Raw genomic sequence first — 18761 nt, forward strand, 5'->3', positions numbered from 1 at the left:
GTCACCAATATCTTTGAAAACAGGTTTCAGCTATCGCGCGAGCTTCTTCCGAAAAGTCTTCACATTCAGATGTGTCTCAGATCGTCGATCAAGTATTTCATGTATTGACGTCATATCTTGTACTCCAGTGTCTCTAGTTTTCTTCCTGCTTGTCATTATAGGTCTGGGTAGGTAGTATGTTGGTATTCTTAACACATATATCAACCAAGTTATTTGATAAAGGTATTTTCTTTTGTCATTTGGCTTGGAGATTTTATTACAACCTGTGTGGCTAATCTTAGCATTACTACCATGCTTAGCTAATCCTTCAACGACACCAATGAAATAATCCTTATAGCTTGTGGATATCTTTCACTTTCATAGCCGACAGACACTCCACCTGAACCATATGTGCATTACCTTTTCTAGTATGAAGTCTTGGTTTATTCACTCCAGTCTGAATATCACTTCACTTAACATGATTCATTCTTGCAGTCAGTAATTCAAACATCTTACAATAGAAATTTTACTTAATCAGTAGTACAATTTTTCTGTTGGTTACATTAACACTACTAGCAAACACATTCTCTTTATGAATTTAGATAGAAAAACTGAATTTTTCTATTCACTTAGTATTGTTTGTTTGAATCTTCCCATTGATGTTTAGGACTGCAACTAGTCAGTCCTCATTACACAAGCAAGTGACTATCAGAACTCAGTAGCTAAGTGGATAACGCGATGGCATTTGAAGCGAAAGGTACTGGGATTCGAGTCCCAGAGAGTAAACATCAACTCTGAGATGCAGATACATCCAGCTAACGAGTCCCAAAAAGGACGAAATGCGCGCCAAACTGGATTTCACTGCTAGTCACTATCCATCTGAACTTTTCTAATGGCATATTTCACCTTTATGTTGTTTTAAGAAGAAGAAAAGAAACAACAATCGGTTTTATATAACTAAGTATAAACTTATATTTATTTGATATTATGTATAAATTATATGTACAACAACGGGCAATTAAACTAGCTAAACAAAATAATACAGCTAGCCTATATGAAATGAAGTAGCAAATGGTAATAATATTAGTATTATAGAAAATGGAAAAAAAAGTTGGATTCCATGTTGTTTTTGTATTTTCATTATGATCGATAGTGATGATTGTCGGTTTTTTCTAATTTTTTTGATTTTTCAACTTGATTCAATGTATGGGAAAGTAATAAGAAGTAATGAAGGGTCAATTTGGGGAAAAGGAGTCAGTAGAAGAAAGATTAAAAACAAAAAAAAATAAAACAATACAATACAGGGAATTGAATGAATTCTAATGCCTATCACAAATTATCGTTTTAATTGTCCAAATAATACTCCTTGATATAATATATTTCCCATTTCCATTGTAACAACTATAGCATTTTGTGGTAGTCCCATTGGAGCACCTGAAGTTGACGTGGAGAAAAAATTGGGGATAAAATATATACTATTGAATAATTTTTAAGTAGAACATTTTATTATTGAAAAAATTACGCAATTTGTGTAATCCATTTGTGTGTAAAAGTTAAAACTTACTCCCTGAAAAGCATGAATAGGGTACTTATCCAACAAAATAAACTATAAGGCATCAAAAGTTCATCAGCTCTATTCACTGCTTAACATCATTGATAAAAACCAAATTATTCAAGTACCAAATGGTTTTTATCATTTCAAAATGAACAATTTATTCCTTTACATCATAATCAACTGAACTTTGAAAATTTAACAGTAAAAACTAATCAAGATGTGAAATTATTATACATCAAAGGCTCGGGGTGTGGCCTCCTAAGAAATCTACCTGCTACAGTTTGGGCACCTGGACAGTATCACAGTCCTCATACAAATCAAATGAGATTTGTGTGGCACATATATATCTGGCACCCCCTTGTACCAATATTTATGTGTTCAAATAAAATCAATAAATAAATAGCCACTTAAAAAATTTAACCAAAGTAATGAATTAGTTTACAACTGAAATTTAAATTTTATATAATTGAAATCATGAGTCAATTGAAGCTAGACCATCATGGAAAACCTGCAGGTACTGAACGGCCGTTTCGTCCTATTGTGGAACTCCTCAGCAGTGCGCATCCACGAACCCGTATCGCGAGATTCGAACGCAAAACCTATCAGTCTCGCGCCAGATCACTTATCCGATAGACCACTGAGCCGGTATCCAAAGGTGTTAATGTCTAACCTCAACCAATCCACGAAATTGCGTGACCATCTTTCATTATACTGAGGTAGATACCTGTCTCTACCTGATATGAATTAGCTCCACTGGTCACAACTTCTCACTAGAACTCCAAGAATTACCTCATGGAGCCAGTCACTAGTGAGAATATGATCATTATCTGAAGAAGGTTTCATAGAGATTTTAGTAATTTTCTATAGTTGAGATCATGAGTCAGGTTTTCCATGGTTGTCTCTCTTCAATTGACTCATGATTTCAATTATATAAAATTATTAAAATCTCCATGAAATCCCCTTCTAAAATTTAAATTCTCACTCATTTAACTATTGAATCAAATCTACAAGCATTATAAATACCGTTTGTTTTATCGTTTGATTCATCTATTCACCTATTCAGTTTGATATAAATCAACTCGTTTCTATTTATTTTATTTATACATGGGAACAAAACTCTAGTCGTTAAATGAATCTCTTCTTTGTTTATTTGCTTGTTGTTATGTCAATTACTTATCATGTTTTTTTTTCTTTACTGATTAATTTATTTACATTTTTCAACCACTAATATAAATTCTATGATAGATTATAAATGAACAATATGTAAAACATATAAACCGTTTTGTGTTTTACATTGACATATGGATATATATATATATATATATTAATGCTGGTTGGAGGCCTATGCTCCATCGGGAGTAACAAGCGTAAGTAAGTAAGTAGGTAAGTAAGTATGTATGTATATACATTATGATAAATATTCATTAACAAGTATCTTTAATCTTAATAGATGAACAATACAGGAGTTCAGTTTTCTTTTTTCTTTTCTTTTTTCATCTTTTTTTCTAAGGTTGTTTATTTTTATTTACTAATAGTTTGTGTTTTTTTGTTTTTTTTTACTTTATTCAGTTTAAAATTGTAAAAAAATACACAAAAAAAACATTCAGTTCATGTTTGCTTGTTTGTTTGTTTTATTTGTATTTTGATTTTTCCGCTTTTTCCTTTTTCTTTTTTTCTTTTTCTTTATCTTACTCATAAATAACAGTAATATTGAATTATCAATAGTAAAACCATATTTGGGGGGGGTTTTAAAGTAACTAATTAATAGAAGTGTATTTGTTGATGATTATTTAAATTTATTTTTTGGTCTTTTTTTTCTCTCTCATTCAATCTGTTGTACCCCCCTCTCTCTCTATGTCGCTCGTTCGCTACCCCCCTTTTAAAATATACCCATACATTTCCCAGTTTTATCCCTATGTAATATAATATACATAATCCATATATGGCTTTTTAAAAAAAACATAATTTTTTTAATGTATAGTATTCTTTGCTATAAATAATGTTGCCTTCATGTATTCCATTTAAATATGTTAAATAAATGAGTGATTTGTTTACTATCATTATTAAATCAATCAACATTGGTAACATTGTGTTTGTTCATTTGTTTTTTTTTGTGAAGGGTTTACATTCATAATCATTATAATTTTTATTTATTTATTTGAAAACATAAATATTGGTACAAGGAAGCACCAGATATATATGCGCCGCACAAATCAAATGAGATTTGAGTGAGGGCTGTGATACTGTCCAGGTGCCAAAACTAAAGCAGGTGGTTTTCTTAAGGGGGCACACCACGAGCCTTTGACCTAAAGGTCTGATCCACAGGGCAATGGAGCATCGTGAGGAGATGCAGTCCCATGGTAGCCGGTAACCAACAATTGGTTCGTACGCAATTTGTTCCCCCAGGATACTGGAGCCGGCCCATGTGCACGATTGGTTTGGAATCAGGGTTTACCAACTCCCATAGGTGGATTATCCATGTCCACCAACCCGATTAAAGCGCTGGACATTCGCTCTTCGTCCTCTCAATTTCGTAAACAACAGTAATGCCACGAGAAGGCAGTGAGTAGGACTTCTCTGACAGAGGCTGTATACGCATGGCCGTGTGAGAGCATTTGGAGTGGGAGAGCGGACTCTCCCCACTCTCGGCCGTACCAGGGCATTTAGGGGAATAATCATTATAGATCTGATCAATGGCTAATTATTATCTATCGCTTATATATAGGTGGGTAGATAGATAGATACATAAATAGATTACAAAAGTCATATTAGCCTATATCATTATAAATGGTAGTAATAATAGGAATAATAGTAGTATTTGTGGTATCCTCATAAGAAATTACTTGTTTAATACATTACTCATTATTATTAACAAATGAATAGAACATTACAACATCAATGTATCATTATCTTATTTTAATAGTAAATTCGTTGTTGTTATTGTGGCTTTGTTTGGTGATATTGTGGTATGGTCTACTTATATCCATATAAATAGTATATGACGATGGTCAGACATAGAATGTATTTTGGCAGAAGACCGATAAGGAAAGAACTAAAATGAAGCGCAATTAGTAGGAAAATACATAAACAATGAAATTAAAGAAGATGGATTGATATTTACAGAAGGAATAGTGAAGATTGAGACAATTGATTGTGATTTTGCAAATTAACTGTTTACCACTGTATGGTTATTAGAATTTAGTGAGATCGTCTGTAATGCTATGCTTAAATATATTCGATTGTCCCTAAATAGTGTTTTGTTCAAAATAATAATAGTGTCCTATTGAACTATCCTACTTATAACAATTATAAGTAGTAATACAATATTAGTTCTTCAATATTTTGTATATTCAATATGAAAGTTTAAAATATATATATATATATCATCACTATCAGGAATCTTGTTATATAGCACAAATACACACACTCACATATACACATGGGCATACATCTGACTGTACTACTTCGTAGGTATATATATACATATATGTATATCCTTTGTGTACAACACTATCAATCAAATGAATATACACAATTTATTTCTTTTTCAATTTTCATGTATTTCAATTGTGTTTTAATCTTATGTTCACAGAATTATTGCCACCTATCTACATTGTTTCTATCCTATCACACACACACATATATATACATATAAAATAATCTTATTCTCATGTTAACTACAAAGCATAATAAGAAAAGAAATAAAACTTATACACTAAAGCAAGAAAAGGACATTTTGTTGATGTTTCTTCTACGTTTGTCGGTATATACATGACCGTATTAGTAGTAGTAGTAGTAGTAGTAGTAGGAGTAGTAGTAAGAGAACATGACAAAGTTGACTGTTGTTAATTACAATGTTGATTACAATGGTTTAACAAATATAGATATATAGATATCAACCATAAAATGGGGGGTAAAACAACAATAACAACAACAACAACAACAACACACAACTCTTTCTAGTGGTTCTTTTTTGGAATAAATAGGTAATATGTTTAAATGAATAACAATAAAGGGTGACGTTTTGTTTGTTTGTTTGTGGTCAAAGTTAGTTATCATTGAAGTAAACAGTTGTTTACATTTATTAAAATCTTTTTTCTTTTCTCTCTTTTATTTTTTAACCCTTAAAATGAAAATAAAAATGTGTGTGTATATATGAAAAAAAAACAAAAAAAAAGAAAAGACCAAAAAAAGAGAAAAAAGAAAAGAAAACGACATTGTATGAAAGGATGTTTTATACAATGTCCCAAATGTTATTTCCTACTACTACTACTAATAATAATAATAAGAAGAAGAAGATGTTAATGAATATTGAACATTGAATAATAAAAAACTTGTCAATTGCCCAGGTAATTTATAATCCTGATATACACATTCTACATATGTATATATGTTTACCCAAATATATAAGGTATATATACATATTTATCCTGTCTATACAAAGTATCTAAGATTGTTTTCATTAAAGGTTTTGAACAAAATATGGACTATAAATATTAATGATGAAATGAATGAGAACCCAGGACTTACCAGTCTATGAAAATACTGAAATCTCCACAAAAAACCTCTTCTGATAATAATAATAATCATATGTGCACTAGTGACTGACTTCGAGAGGTTAGTCTTGGAGTTCTAGTGAGAAGCAGTGACCAGTGGAGTTTAACCAAGTCTGTTGTATAGATATCAACTCACTGAAGACAACTGGTGAACGGTTGCCCAACTTCGTGGATTGGTTAGAGTTAGACATTAATACCGTTGGATACCAACCGGCTCAGTGGTCTAGATGTTAAGCGCTCGCGCGCGAGACTGATAAGTCATGGGTTGTAATCTCACGAGGCGAGGTAGTGGATGCGCACTACTGAGGAGTCGCACAATAGGACGAAACGGCTTTCCAGTGCTTTCAGGTTTTCCATGATGGTCTAGCTTCAATTGACTCATGCTTTCAACTATGAAAATACTAAATCTGCACAAAACCCCTTCTGATAAAATGAATGAATTGAATAATATTACAAGGGAGCTTTGTAAAGATTTTATTAATATTTTATAGTTGAATTCATGAGTTAATTGAAGCTAGACAAACATTAGAAAACCTGGAAGCACTAGATGGCCGTTTTATCCTATTGTGGTACTACTCCTTCTGATAATAATAATAATAATAATATGCTCACTAGTGACTGGATTCAAGAGGTATTACCTGGAGTTCTAGTGAGAAACAGTAACCAGTGGAGTTCAACTAGGTCTGTTGTGAGATAGTAACTCACTAAAGACAATGGTGGACGGTTGATAAATTTCGTGAATTAGTTGAAATTAGACTGTAACATCGTTGGATGCCAGTGGACTTAATGTTCTAGAGGTTAAGCGTTCGCGCGCAAGACTTATAGGTCCTGGTTTGGAATCTCGTGAACTGAGATCGTGGATGCACAATGTTGAGGAGTCCCACAATAGGACTAAATGACCATCTAGTGTTCCCTGATCCAGCTTCAATTCACTCACGAATTGAACCATAAGAATTAAATAATCTTTACTTTTGTGTTTGACTGATTAAATTCAGGTTATTATCATTAATAAGGAGTCGGATTATTTTACTAGTGAGTTTCTATCAATCTTTTTTTGTATATCAGAGCCTCGTGTATTATATAATGATGTTCACATGGTTTTTTAGAATAGATTGAATTTTAGCTTTTATTGGAATCTCGAAGGCATATTTTGTTCTATTTGGGATTCGTTAACTAAATATACCAGCATCCCAATATTAATATTTACATTGAGAATCAAACCCAATCTCTTTCACTTCAAAACACCCTATCTACTAAACCATTTTCAACTAGATTTGAGTTCAGGTGTTAAAATTAACATTGGGAGCATCATTTCCCTCAAGACTGTAGATAACTTTGTTGATGTGAGCTAACTAGCAAGAAACCCCAAGTGAAGCAGGGTTTCTTGATGATTCTGTTTCACCCAGTTACTAAAAGTAAATTAGAACATTAGTTAGTATCTGTGTTTTATCGGATAAAAGCCTGATGTTTTGAAGAGATAAAGCATTAATGTAATAAACCGATCAGCATTCAATATCATTTATAATTTAATTAAGCTTAAACTTACCAGGTTGTGTTTGAATTCGGAAATTCTGTGTTGCCATTGACAACTGAGCTGCTGATAAACTATTATTCAATCCTGTTGATGTACTGTTATTATTAAAATGGAGATTTGCTGACATTGTAATAGCTTCATTTTGTTTGCGTAAATCAGATGACTTCATCGATAAATTTGATCCATTATTAGATTGTTTTCCACCAATTTCATTGGAATTATTCCCGCTACTACTACTATTCATCTGATTACTGGATGATAATTTCGGGATTTTGGCATTTGGTGTATCCAAATGACTTGGTGTACGAGAATTAGTCTTTTTGTTTGAAGAATAAGAAGATGATTTGGAGCATGACAACTGTTGTGTTTGTTTGTTATTGTTACTGTTATTGGTAGTAGTGGTTATGTTATTGGAACTTTCAACTTGTTGAGATTTTAGCGGACCATTTAAATTTCCCGTTAATACTCCGTAATTGTTTGTCTCGGGTGTTTTTATGCCACCACAATGTAAACCAGCCGCCGCGGCAGCGGCAGCAGCCCATAACTGTTGACATGCCACCTGGAAATTTTTGTGAAGGAAAACACAACCAAGATTACATTTAATCATAATTTATAGAAATGATAACTAAATACCTAAATATTATTCCTAGATTTTGGTTAACCGAAATTTTAGGTAGAAGTTGTGTAAACTGTGGCATAAACAAAGTTGATAATGTGCAAATTCATCATCTTCATTCCCGCATGTGAGATCGTGGATGCGCACTGTTGAGGAAACTCATGGGATGAAGCGACCGTCTAGTGCTCCCAGGTCTTCATTGGTGATCTGACTTAGATGGGTTTATGATTTCAATAAGTACTTTATTCATAGTTGAATAAGAAATTTATCTTAGTACAATAAATGACTCCATAAATCTATTCACCAATGAAACATAAAGCCCACGTTGTGATAATATTGACATCACTTAATATTACCTGATTGGAGTGCACGAGATTATTGCAACCAATTATTAGAAACTTCGTGTGACTACTCAGAATCGGTCACAAATGCCAGATAGATTCGTTTTTAATCTCCTTGCAGCTACTGAGTTTTAAAACTGACTTATAACTTTTATTCTATGGATTCACTCATTCTTCTCAGATTACATCGTTTGTTCTTGTCTTTTCCTACTATCATTGATACTATTGTAGTGAACGACAACACATTCGGGGACAACCAATCGTGTTTCAATACATTACAGAATATGTTGGTAAAATCTGAGAACCATACAGTAATACTTCATTTACAAAATATCCATTAATTGCTTCAGACTTTGTTGTTCCCTTGGTTTCTACTACCAATTACTCTCTGTTTTCGTTCTCTTCTCTTTGATTTTTTCAAGCTTCTGCTGTCAGGCATTCCACTTTCGATTGGTGAAACATACTACTTATATTTGTCAACATAAGTAGCATCCACCTCACTATTACTATTTCTACTACTAGAGCACTTATCGTGAAAGTTTTATATGGTTATGGTGATATGATGTAGACACTTGAAGTGATAAATATATGTCACAGGTTCTATGTTGCTTATGACTGACTGATTGGATAACCACTCTCCTCTCAATCAAAAGTTCTTCAGTTTGATCTTCTGTTGATATTTTAGCATACAAAATGTATCTATCACTTATGAAATTTAATACTGGTATATTTAAAGAAGCACCAGATATATATGCGCCGCAAAAATCTCATTTGGTTTGTGTGAGGGCTGTGATACTGCCCAGGTGACCAAACTGAAGCAAGTGGTTTTCTTAAGGGGCCACACCCGGAGCCTTTGACTTAAAGGTCTGGTCCACAAGTCTGTGGAGCATCGTAAGGAGATGCAGTCCCATGGTAGCTGGCTACCAACAACAGGTTCATACGCCTTTTGTTCCTTCACGATACTGGAGCCCATGTGCACCATTGGTTTGGAATCAGGGTTTTCCAACTCCCCTAGGTGGACTTTCCGTGTCCACCAACCCGGTTAAAGCGCCGGACATTCGCTTTTCGTCCTCTCACTTTCGTGAACAACGCCCCGACCACGAGAAGGCAGTGAGTAGGACTACCGGGGCAGTGGTTGTATACACGTGGCCATGTGAGAGCATTTGGAGAGGGAGAGCGTACTCTCCCCACTCTCGGCCGTACCAGGGCATTTGGGGGCAAATACTGGTATATACATCCTTTTGTATTAGTTAAGATATACATTGTTAGACGATGATCTTGAAACATCTTTCTGCTAATGTAAAACTATTTATGCGACTAAGATATCATTCCCATATTATACAATTATGATTTCAAAATTCCTTATTTTATATAATAAAACAAACCTGTGCAGCTGTTTTAATATTTGAATCCTCATTTTCAAATTTGAAGTTTGTTTGTTGTATTCTGTTATTATTATTACTAATAGTATTATTTGTTCCAATGAGTTCACGTTTATTCACTTCAACTGATGGATTCGATTTACATCTTAATTCTATGTTTTCATGTTGAATACCAGAACAGTTATCATCATCCCCATCGTTAATATGATTGTCGTCATCATCATCATCATCATCATCATCATCAGCGGCAATAGTGTCTTTATGATGATGACGACGAAGATTATTTACTTTTCGATCAGTTTCATTGAAATTATTCAATAGATTATCTTTACCATCTTTTTGAATAAATCGATCATCTGAATGCAAAGTAATTAATTCATTTTCCTCATTATTATAATATTGCAATTTATTATTCAACTTTTCATGATCTAACGGCATAAGTGAGGATCTGGAATCACTATCTGTATATGGAGTACCTTTGAGATGAAATTTGAAAAAAAATAGTCAAGTTATTCTAATGATTAATAAATTAAAGAAGGGGTTTTTTGTGAAGATTTAGTATTTTCACGGTTGAAATCATGAGTCAATTGAAGCTAGACCACCAAGGAAAACCTGGAAGCACTGGACGGCGTTTCGTCCTATTGGTTGGAGTTAGACATAAACACCATCGGGTGCCGGCTCAGTGGTCTAGATGTTAAGCGCTCGCGCGCGAGACTGGTAGGTCCTGGCTTCGAATCTCGCGAGGCGAGGTCGTGGATGCGCACTGCTGAGGAGTCCCTCAATAGGACGAAATGGCCGTCCAGTGCTTCCAGGTTTTCCCTGGTGGTCTAGTTTCAATTGACTCACGCTTTCAACCATAATAAATTAAAGGTTTTATCAGATTATTATTTGAATGAGCTAAAATAATGAAACACAATAGGAGCAGGAATCTCAAAAGTTTTAAATTGATTAACCCTCACTTAACCTTGAATCATATTTTTTACGTTTAGCTCGTTCTTAAGTTATACTTGGTAAACATTTTGGAGTCATTTCGTGTAGTTTAAAACTACTTTTGATCACGATTTACCGAAAGATGATGAAACATTGAAATCCAACAAGTAGAACACAGCCCGCTATTTCATCTGAGAATCTTCAATACGAACGTAAAAACAGTTCTACTGTACGGAACTGAAACATGGAGAACTACTACATCCATCGTCAAGAAGGTACAAGTATTTATAAACAGTTGTTTACGCAAAAGACTCAACATTCACTGGCCGGATACCATCAGCAACAGAGTTTTATGGGAGAGGACAAACCAGCTTCCAGTTGAAGAGGAAATTAGGAAAAGATGCTGGAAGTGGATAGGACATACGTTAAGGAAATCACCAAACTGCATCACGAGACAATCCCTAACTTGGAATGGTGAAGGGAAGTGGAAAAGAGGAAGGCCGAAGAACACATTACGTCGGGAGATTGAAGCGGATATGAAAAGGATGAATGTTAACTGGAAAGAACTGGAAAGGATTGCCCGGGACAGAGTTGGATGGAGAATGCTGGTGTGCGGCCTATACTCCTCGACGAGGGGTAACAGGCGTAAGTAAGTAAGTATTTTATCTTAACATTTCAATATGAGACGTTTATTTACTAAATGAACAAAAAAAGATGACTAAAAACTACTGGATAACACACGCTAACTGAACATTGAAAACTTGCCAATAACCTCAGTTCCTATGTATAAAATGTATTCAACTTAAGCCGTATGACCCCAGTTATTTGTTAGTTAACAGTTGACTAATCGAAGATGGATAAAAAGAAAAAGGGAAGTGAATTAATAATCAGTGATTATTCACTTCTAATAGTCTTGATTAGTAACACGGAAGTTTGTTCATGTGTGTTTGAAATATCCCATTATTGATTTTCAAGAATGAATTTGTTGAAACTGACGATCAAATGCTGGTCGGCGGCCTATTCTCCATTGGGAGTAACAGGCGTAAGTAAGTAAGCAAGTAAGGCAATCAAATGGTTGTATCAAAGGTAATTCACTCATAATGAACATTTCCTAACAATGGTTGATTGAAATTCAGTTAAGATTATTAAAAATGGGTGAATATCATGTGTATATATATATATACAACACTTAACTCCGCCTGTAGCTCCTCCGGGGGCTACTGACGGTCCCAACCCCGGGTAAAGGAGGGGGGTTGGGCATGGGGTTAGCGACCCCATCCCGTAGAAAACCAACTCGCTAAAAAAGCGATAACCAGAAAAAAAGTAATATACAACACTTGAAATTACCTTTCTCATCTAAGTTGATTAGGCCAGTTTCATTTGCCGTTAGATTTAATGGTAAACTTGAAGTGAATTGACGATCATCATTATCATGTAGGGTTAATTTATTCTAATAACAAAGACAGAAATATATAAAAATGGAAATTTTGTTTTAGAAACATTATCAATATTGAGTATATTCATTCGTTTTTCTTATTTGTACATAAATAACTACTAGTAAAAGGTGAAATATTTATCCGCAAATGAGGAGATACCAGAGTTAGCTCAGTCGGTAGAGCAGAAGACTATTAATCTCAAGGTCGTGGGTCCGAGCCCCATGTCAGTCGTTGTTCTGTGAGGCAGTGCACCGTGTCTGCTAGAACTGTTAGTAGGTTCTTATATTGTTCTACAACATCGAACTTGTATTTCTTGCTCATAAAAATTTGAACTGGTAATATGAAAACTGACGGACTATAACTGATTATGTAAACTATCCAATACTGGTTCATCAGGCTAAAGGTCAAGTGTTCACAATGAGACCTGAAGGTCATAGGTATAACCCCTGTCAGGTCGTAGATGGTTGTTGTTGAAGAGTCCCATACTAGAACGAAATAGTTATCTGGTACATCCTAGTAATCTAACTAAGATCAGTCCGTAATGTACACTATAAGATTCATTAGTCTCCACAAGCACCCTATACAATTAATAATTATGTGCTCAATAGTGACTAATTTCAAGAGGTAACTCTTGGAGTTCCAGTGAGAAGCAATTAGTTATTTATTGATCCGAGTTTGAAATAGATAGTTTGTTCAAATTCTTGGTTTACCTAATCAATAATAATGTAACTCGTTTTCTAGTATACTTTTCAATTTACTTTACTTTGACCAACAAAAACTGATTTATATCAGGAGGAGTTTTTGTGGATATTATAGTAATTTCGATAGTTGGGATCATGAGTCTGTTGTCAGATAGTAACTCACTGAAGACAATGATGGATGTGTCACTCAATTTCGTGGATCGGTTGAAGTTAGATATTAACACTGTTGGATGCCAGGTCAGTGGTCTATAGGTTAAGCGCTCGCGCGCGAGACCGATAGGTCCTGGGTTGTAATCTCGCGAGGCGGTATCGTGGATGCGCACTGTTGAGGAGTCCCATAATAGGACGAAATGGCCGTCCATCGCTTCTAGGTTTTCCATGATGGTCTAACTTCAATTGACTCATGATCTCCACTATCCAAATAACTGATTTGTTTACTCAAATGCTTGAATAAAAAGTTCACAGTTTATCATCATGTAAAACTTTGGTGAAGTCAAAAGATGACATCTTGTGGTTGGTATAGAACTAGGCCAAAACTTGTACAGTTGAAGAAGAGTAACAGTTATCAAACATTGTAAATACATCCTTTATTATATGTATCTTAAGTATATCCACTTTAGAAGGTAAATTAAAATCGATTAATGACATTTCATCATTTGTACTTATATTTACATCCTATACAAAACATAATATTACACCATTAAACAAAACACAGTCTACTTCTCTAGTAATTACCTTAGACCTCAATCCACTAGATGTATTACTTTCATTTGTATCGATCAATAGATTATTGGGATTTGAATGATTCGCTTGATTACGCAGATTATTCAATATGGGAAATTTAAGACATCCATCTGATTGGTTGATTAATGATGAATTATTTACAAGATATGAATTGTTTAATGTTGTCGTTGTTGTTGTTGTTAGTGGTGGTGTATTCATTGATATCGTTGTCTGTAATGACAGTGGCAACGATGGTGGTGTAGCTGTAAAAGCTCCAGGTAGTGTCGGAAATCCTGCACCAAACAACGTCGCCGCTGCTGCAGCTGCCGCTGCCATAGCATTAGGATCAGTAAAATTATTTGGTATACCAGGTAAAATAGTTCCTGATTGTATAGATGACGATGGTGATGAAGACGTTATAAATGGATCATCGGAATTATTTAATGATGTATTGAAACCTTGAAAATGTGATCCAATTATGGAAAAATTCGGAGCAGATACCATTGATGGTAGTAAATGAGATGGGAATAAATTCACTGGACTATTCCCGATTTGATTGGAAGGTACTGTTGCTGATACTGATGCTGTTGAAGATGATGAGATTGTAGATGATGGTTGAAGTCCTAATCCATTTGCAGGTAATGATCCTGTTGGCATGGTAAGAAATGGATTGAATTGCCCAAATTGGGTATTAAATCCTAAATTATTCGTGCAAAATGGTGTTGAACCTGTTGGAATATTGGATAGTAATTGATTTACATCAGGATTAGTTCCATTAGGAAATCCTAGTGAATTAGGATATACAATGGAATTAGATAATGAAGGATTTACATTTAATGGAGATGGTGAATTCGGTATGGTGTTCGATGCTGTCATCGTAGTAGAAGTGTTGGTCGTTGTTGTTGTTTGTGGATTTGCTGATGTTGTACTGACTGGTGAAGTGGAACGTGATGTATTTGGTGGATTCATCATAGGATAGTCAAATGTATAGGAACTACGTCTAGCTTCACGCCGATTACCATCAATTGCAGCTTGTAATTCATTCGGTGAACTTAATCCAAGTGTTTCACACTCATATGGGTATAAATATTTCATATATCTAAATATGTTAAATGATTGTAATAACAGATATATTAGAGTTGGTTTAAGAAATAAATAGGTGTGTTATTCAATCTATTACGTAATAATGACTGTTTCAAATGAACTTTTAAAAATTTGAAATAGTGCTGATGAAACCAGCTAGGTTGACAGCGGAACGTTTGTTATTGGTTTTGATGAGGCATCAAAACCGTAGAAAGACAAGGAAGTTGGAGTTTCTCAATCTTTAATGTGTTGAAATTTATTTATCCAGTATAATGAACAAGAAACTCTTAGTATAATTTCATAGATATGACAACTATGCCTACTCAGTGGTTATATTACAATTTATATAAATCTTAGGCAGTTGGAGGTAATCGATAGGAAATCCTAGACTTAGATTTACAGGAGAACAATCAGATCCCAAAGAGCTTGGTGATAATGTTTCAGACTGTGAAGTTGGATTACGTAAATTCGAATCACATCTGTTCTCACAAGAATCCAGGTATGCCTTACTGATGACTGGGAACTAGAACAAAATCTAACTTAAGGCTTTTCTATAGATTACCTCTAACCAATTAGCATCACAATATAGTGCACATATTGCTGAATCGCTGAGAAAAGTTCTGACACTACAACTTGATCAATAAAATTCCATTAGCACTAAAGGATTAGACAAAAGTGCTATTGATCAATACTTGGTAACAAATCACTTGTACATACATGATCATTATAAAGAATTTCATGAATTAAGTAACCAAGTAACGATAGAACTTATTAAAAACATAAATGATTTAAATCATGACCTTTCAGAACATTCAAGTCCCCATCTTGTTGGAAGAACTTGCAGACAGTAAAAACTTCTATCGAATGGTTTCATCAATTTCAGAATTGTACGAATGATCAAGTAATCATGTTACATTGAACACTAATTGTTCAGAGTAGACTTAAGTTGGTGTTTAAGTTGTAACATATCATAGATCAATACAATTATTGAACCAGGATGTTTATAAGTTAATGTATAATCTTGTCATTACAGAAGTTTCTGGCAACATGCTAAAAGTCTGAAGACTTTTCAAAAGAAATCTCGAAGTATCCCAACAGTAAATTAAAGTCAGTTTTTGGAACGATGCGTTTTCATAGTTCAATTATTCTGCATATTAAGAAGTACTTTTTAGTGGGAAATAACTAGAATATATCAAATCAGCTGTTTGATAATGAATCAGTGACATGAAAGCTTTGTAGGTTGAAAGAAAGGTAACCAAGTCAAGAGGTGACATTTGTCTATGAAGTTAATAAATGTCACACTGAGCCATAATAGTAGATATTAACTACTTGGTTAAGGTTTACACAATTATCATGATGATTGGTTAGTGATGTTGTGTGACAGCTCAGAATCGATCACAATTGATTAGATGTTTTGGTTCCTTGTATTATCATAGATCAAAACTTTTAAAATTACCTCATACTTTTTATTTTGAGAATTCATTCTTTCTTCTCATATCATATTTTCTAAATTGAATGTTTCCTAATACTATGGTGTGGTCTACTTATATCTACATAAGTAGTATTTCGTGATGATCAGACATAGAATGTATTTTGGCAGTAGATTGATAAGGAAATAACAGGAATGAAGCGTAATCGGTACGAAAATGAATGAACAATGAAATCAGAGAAGACGGACAGTTATTTGCAGAAGAAACAGTTAAGATTGAGACAATTGATTGTTATTTACTGTATGGTTACTGTATGGTTATCAGAATTTAGTGAGATAGTTCTATCCTCATTTCTACCAGCGTTCCTCGCGACTGACTTCTATAACCGTCTAAAGCACAAAACAATGTAAGCTTTACAACTATGACATCTAGTTCAGACAATATAACATCTTCGGTAATCTTTCCATCTCTGTCACAAAATCTACTTGGCCATTAAAAATAAACCATAAAATGATAAATACATACATACATACTTACTTACTCACTTACTTACACCTGTTACTCCCAATGGAGTAAAGGCCGCCGACCAGCATTCTCCAACCCACTCTGTCCTGGGCCTTCCTTTCGAGTTCTATCCAGTTTTTGTTCATTCTTCTCATATCTGTCTCCATTTCTCCTTTGGCTTTGTGGATTCCAAGTGAGGACTTAACTTGTGGCGCAGTTGGGTGAATTCCTTAAAGTGTGTCCTATACACTCCCAGCGCTTCTTTCTGATTTCTTCCTCCGCTGGATGGAATCTGGTTTGTTGTCTCCCACAGTAACTTGTTTCTGATAGTGTCTGGCCAACGGATCCGAAGTATCTTGTGTAGACAACTGTTAATAAACACCTGTATCTTCTGGATGATGTCTTTCTCCACGTCTCCGTCCCATACAGTAGGACTGTTTTGACATTTGTATTGAAAATTCTGATCTTGGTGTTGGTTGACAATTGTTTTGAGTTGCAGATGTTCTTCAATTGTAAATATGCTGCTCTTGTTTTGCCGATCCTCGCTCTCACATCTGATACACTGGTCGTCTTCTCCTGCATTTGTTGTTGCGTGTGTGATAGAAGAGCAAGATCATCTGCGAAGTCCAAATCTTCAGGCTGCATCCTAGCTATCCACTGTATCCCGAGCTTCCCTCCAGGCGTTGTCGTCTTCATGATCCAGTCGATCACCAGGAGAAAGAAAAAGGGTGAGGGTAAGCAACCTTGTCTAACACCGGTCTTTACCTCGAACGAGTCGGTGAGTTGTCCTCCATGGACGACTTGGCAGCTTAATCCATCATGAGTTCCGCATGATATTGACTATCTTCGCAGGTACGCCGTAGTGTCGAAGAAGCTTCCATAGTGTTGTCTTGTCCACACTATCAAATGCTTTCTCGTAGTCAATGAAGTTGATGTAGAGTGATGAATTCCATCCAATTGATTGTTCCACAATGATGCGTAGAGTTGCGATTTGGTCTGTACACGATCTATCCTTACGAAATTTAGCCTGTTGATCTCGAAGTTGAGCGTCTACAGAGTCCTTCATTCTGTTCAACAATACCCTGTTAAAGACTTTTCTTGGTATTGAGAGAAGAGTGATGCCCCTGTAGTTATCACAGTTGCTGAGATCGCCTTTCTTTGGTATCTTGATCAGAAGTCCTTCTCTCCAGTCTGTTGGTACTTGTTCCATTAATACATACATTTATATTATTAACATTATTGTTATTTTATCATTGTATAATGCATCACTTACTGTGTTCTCAATGTAAATGCAGCACTTGTAATTGATGATGGTAAATTTAAACCTTTAGTTATTTCACGCCATAATTTTTTATTAATCACTTCAACTAAACCACCACGTGCAACAACTAGTTGAAATAGTTCATATAAATCCAAAACTTGTTTAGCCATAATTGGTATACGATTAACTGGTGTACCTGTTCATTGTTTCAACAAAAAAAAGAAGTAAAAAATAATAATAGTTTAGTGTACCATTGAAATCTAGTGAGCACTGTGTAGTTGTTTTGAAATACACTAAGGAGTGAGCATTTATGATCTCATTGGGGGTCGAATCCAAGATAATCAGATCTCATGATGAACCCTTAACCAATAGAATCACTTGTTCGACAACCATTTGTATGGTTTCAACTTCGGTCAATCCTTATTAAGGCTTTGGGTCTGTACTACTTAAAAATATCATACTAGAAAGAAATAGCTATCCTGTAATCCTTAATTTTCAACATCACAGCAAATCAGATCAATCTGTCACAACGATGACATGAAACAAAGGGAAGAAACTGTAAACATAATCAGATAATCTACCTAGTATTGTTTGAATCTTCCCATTGATGTTTTTAGGACTGCAACTGGTCAGTCTCTAATTGGCATATGTACATACCGTGCGTATTGCCTCGATATAGCCTAAATTCACTATCCATTTTTGCTTACCATGCTTGTGAATCTAGGCCATA

The 18761-nt window shown here is 34.6% G+C and overlaps 1 protein-coding gene and 2 non-coding genes across 3 annotated transcripts in view; 2 read left to right on the forward strand and 1 right to left on the reverse strand.

Moving 5' to 3' along the window:
- Nucleotides 1-692: 692 nt before the first annotated feature.
- Smp_tRNA_02254_Gln_TTG.1.1 lies at nucleotides 693-762 on the forward strand. Its single transcript has one exon. It is a non-coding gene (tRNA).
- Nucleotides 763-1315: 553 nt separating this feature from the next.
- Nucleotides 1316-18761, reverse strand: part of Smp_135110 (putative at-rich interactive domain 3, arid3) — a gene marked incomplete at both ends in the record, with an annotated part of 37712 nt that continues 20266 nt past the window's right edge. The window contains 7 exons of the mRNA XM_018796174.1: nucleotides 1316-1413; nucleotides 7637-8183; nucleotides 10252-10439; nucleotides 12241-12343; nucleotides 13766-13884; nucleotides 14053-14852; nucleotides 18044-18227. Of these exons, the coding sequence (XP_018650413.1) occupies nucleotides 1316-1413; nucleotides 7637-8183; nucleotides 10252-10439; nucleotides 12241-12343; nucleotides 13766-13884; nucleotides 14053-14852; nucleotides 18044-18227 (2039 nt within the window). The remainder of the gene's footprint in view (nucleotides 1414-7636; nucleotides 8184-10251; nucleotides 10440-12240; nucleotides 12344-13765; nucleotides 13885-14052; nucleotides 14853-18043; nucleotides 18228-18761) is intronic.
- On the forward strand, nucleotides 12491-12559 carry Smp_tRNA_02371_Pseudo_ATT.1.1. The gene has a single exon. It is a non-coding gene (tRNA).

The sequence above is a fragment of the Schistosoma mansoni genome, chromosome 2 (assembly GCF_000237925.1).
Source record: "Schistosoma mansoni strain Puerto Rico chromosome 2, complete genome".
NCBI classification, from domain to species: domain Eukaryota; kingdom Metazoa; phylum Platyhelminthes; class Trematoda; order Strigeidida; family Schistosomatidae; genus Schistosoma; species Schistosoma mansoni.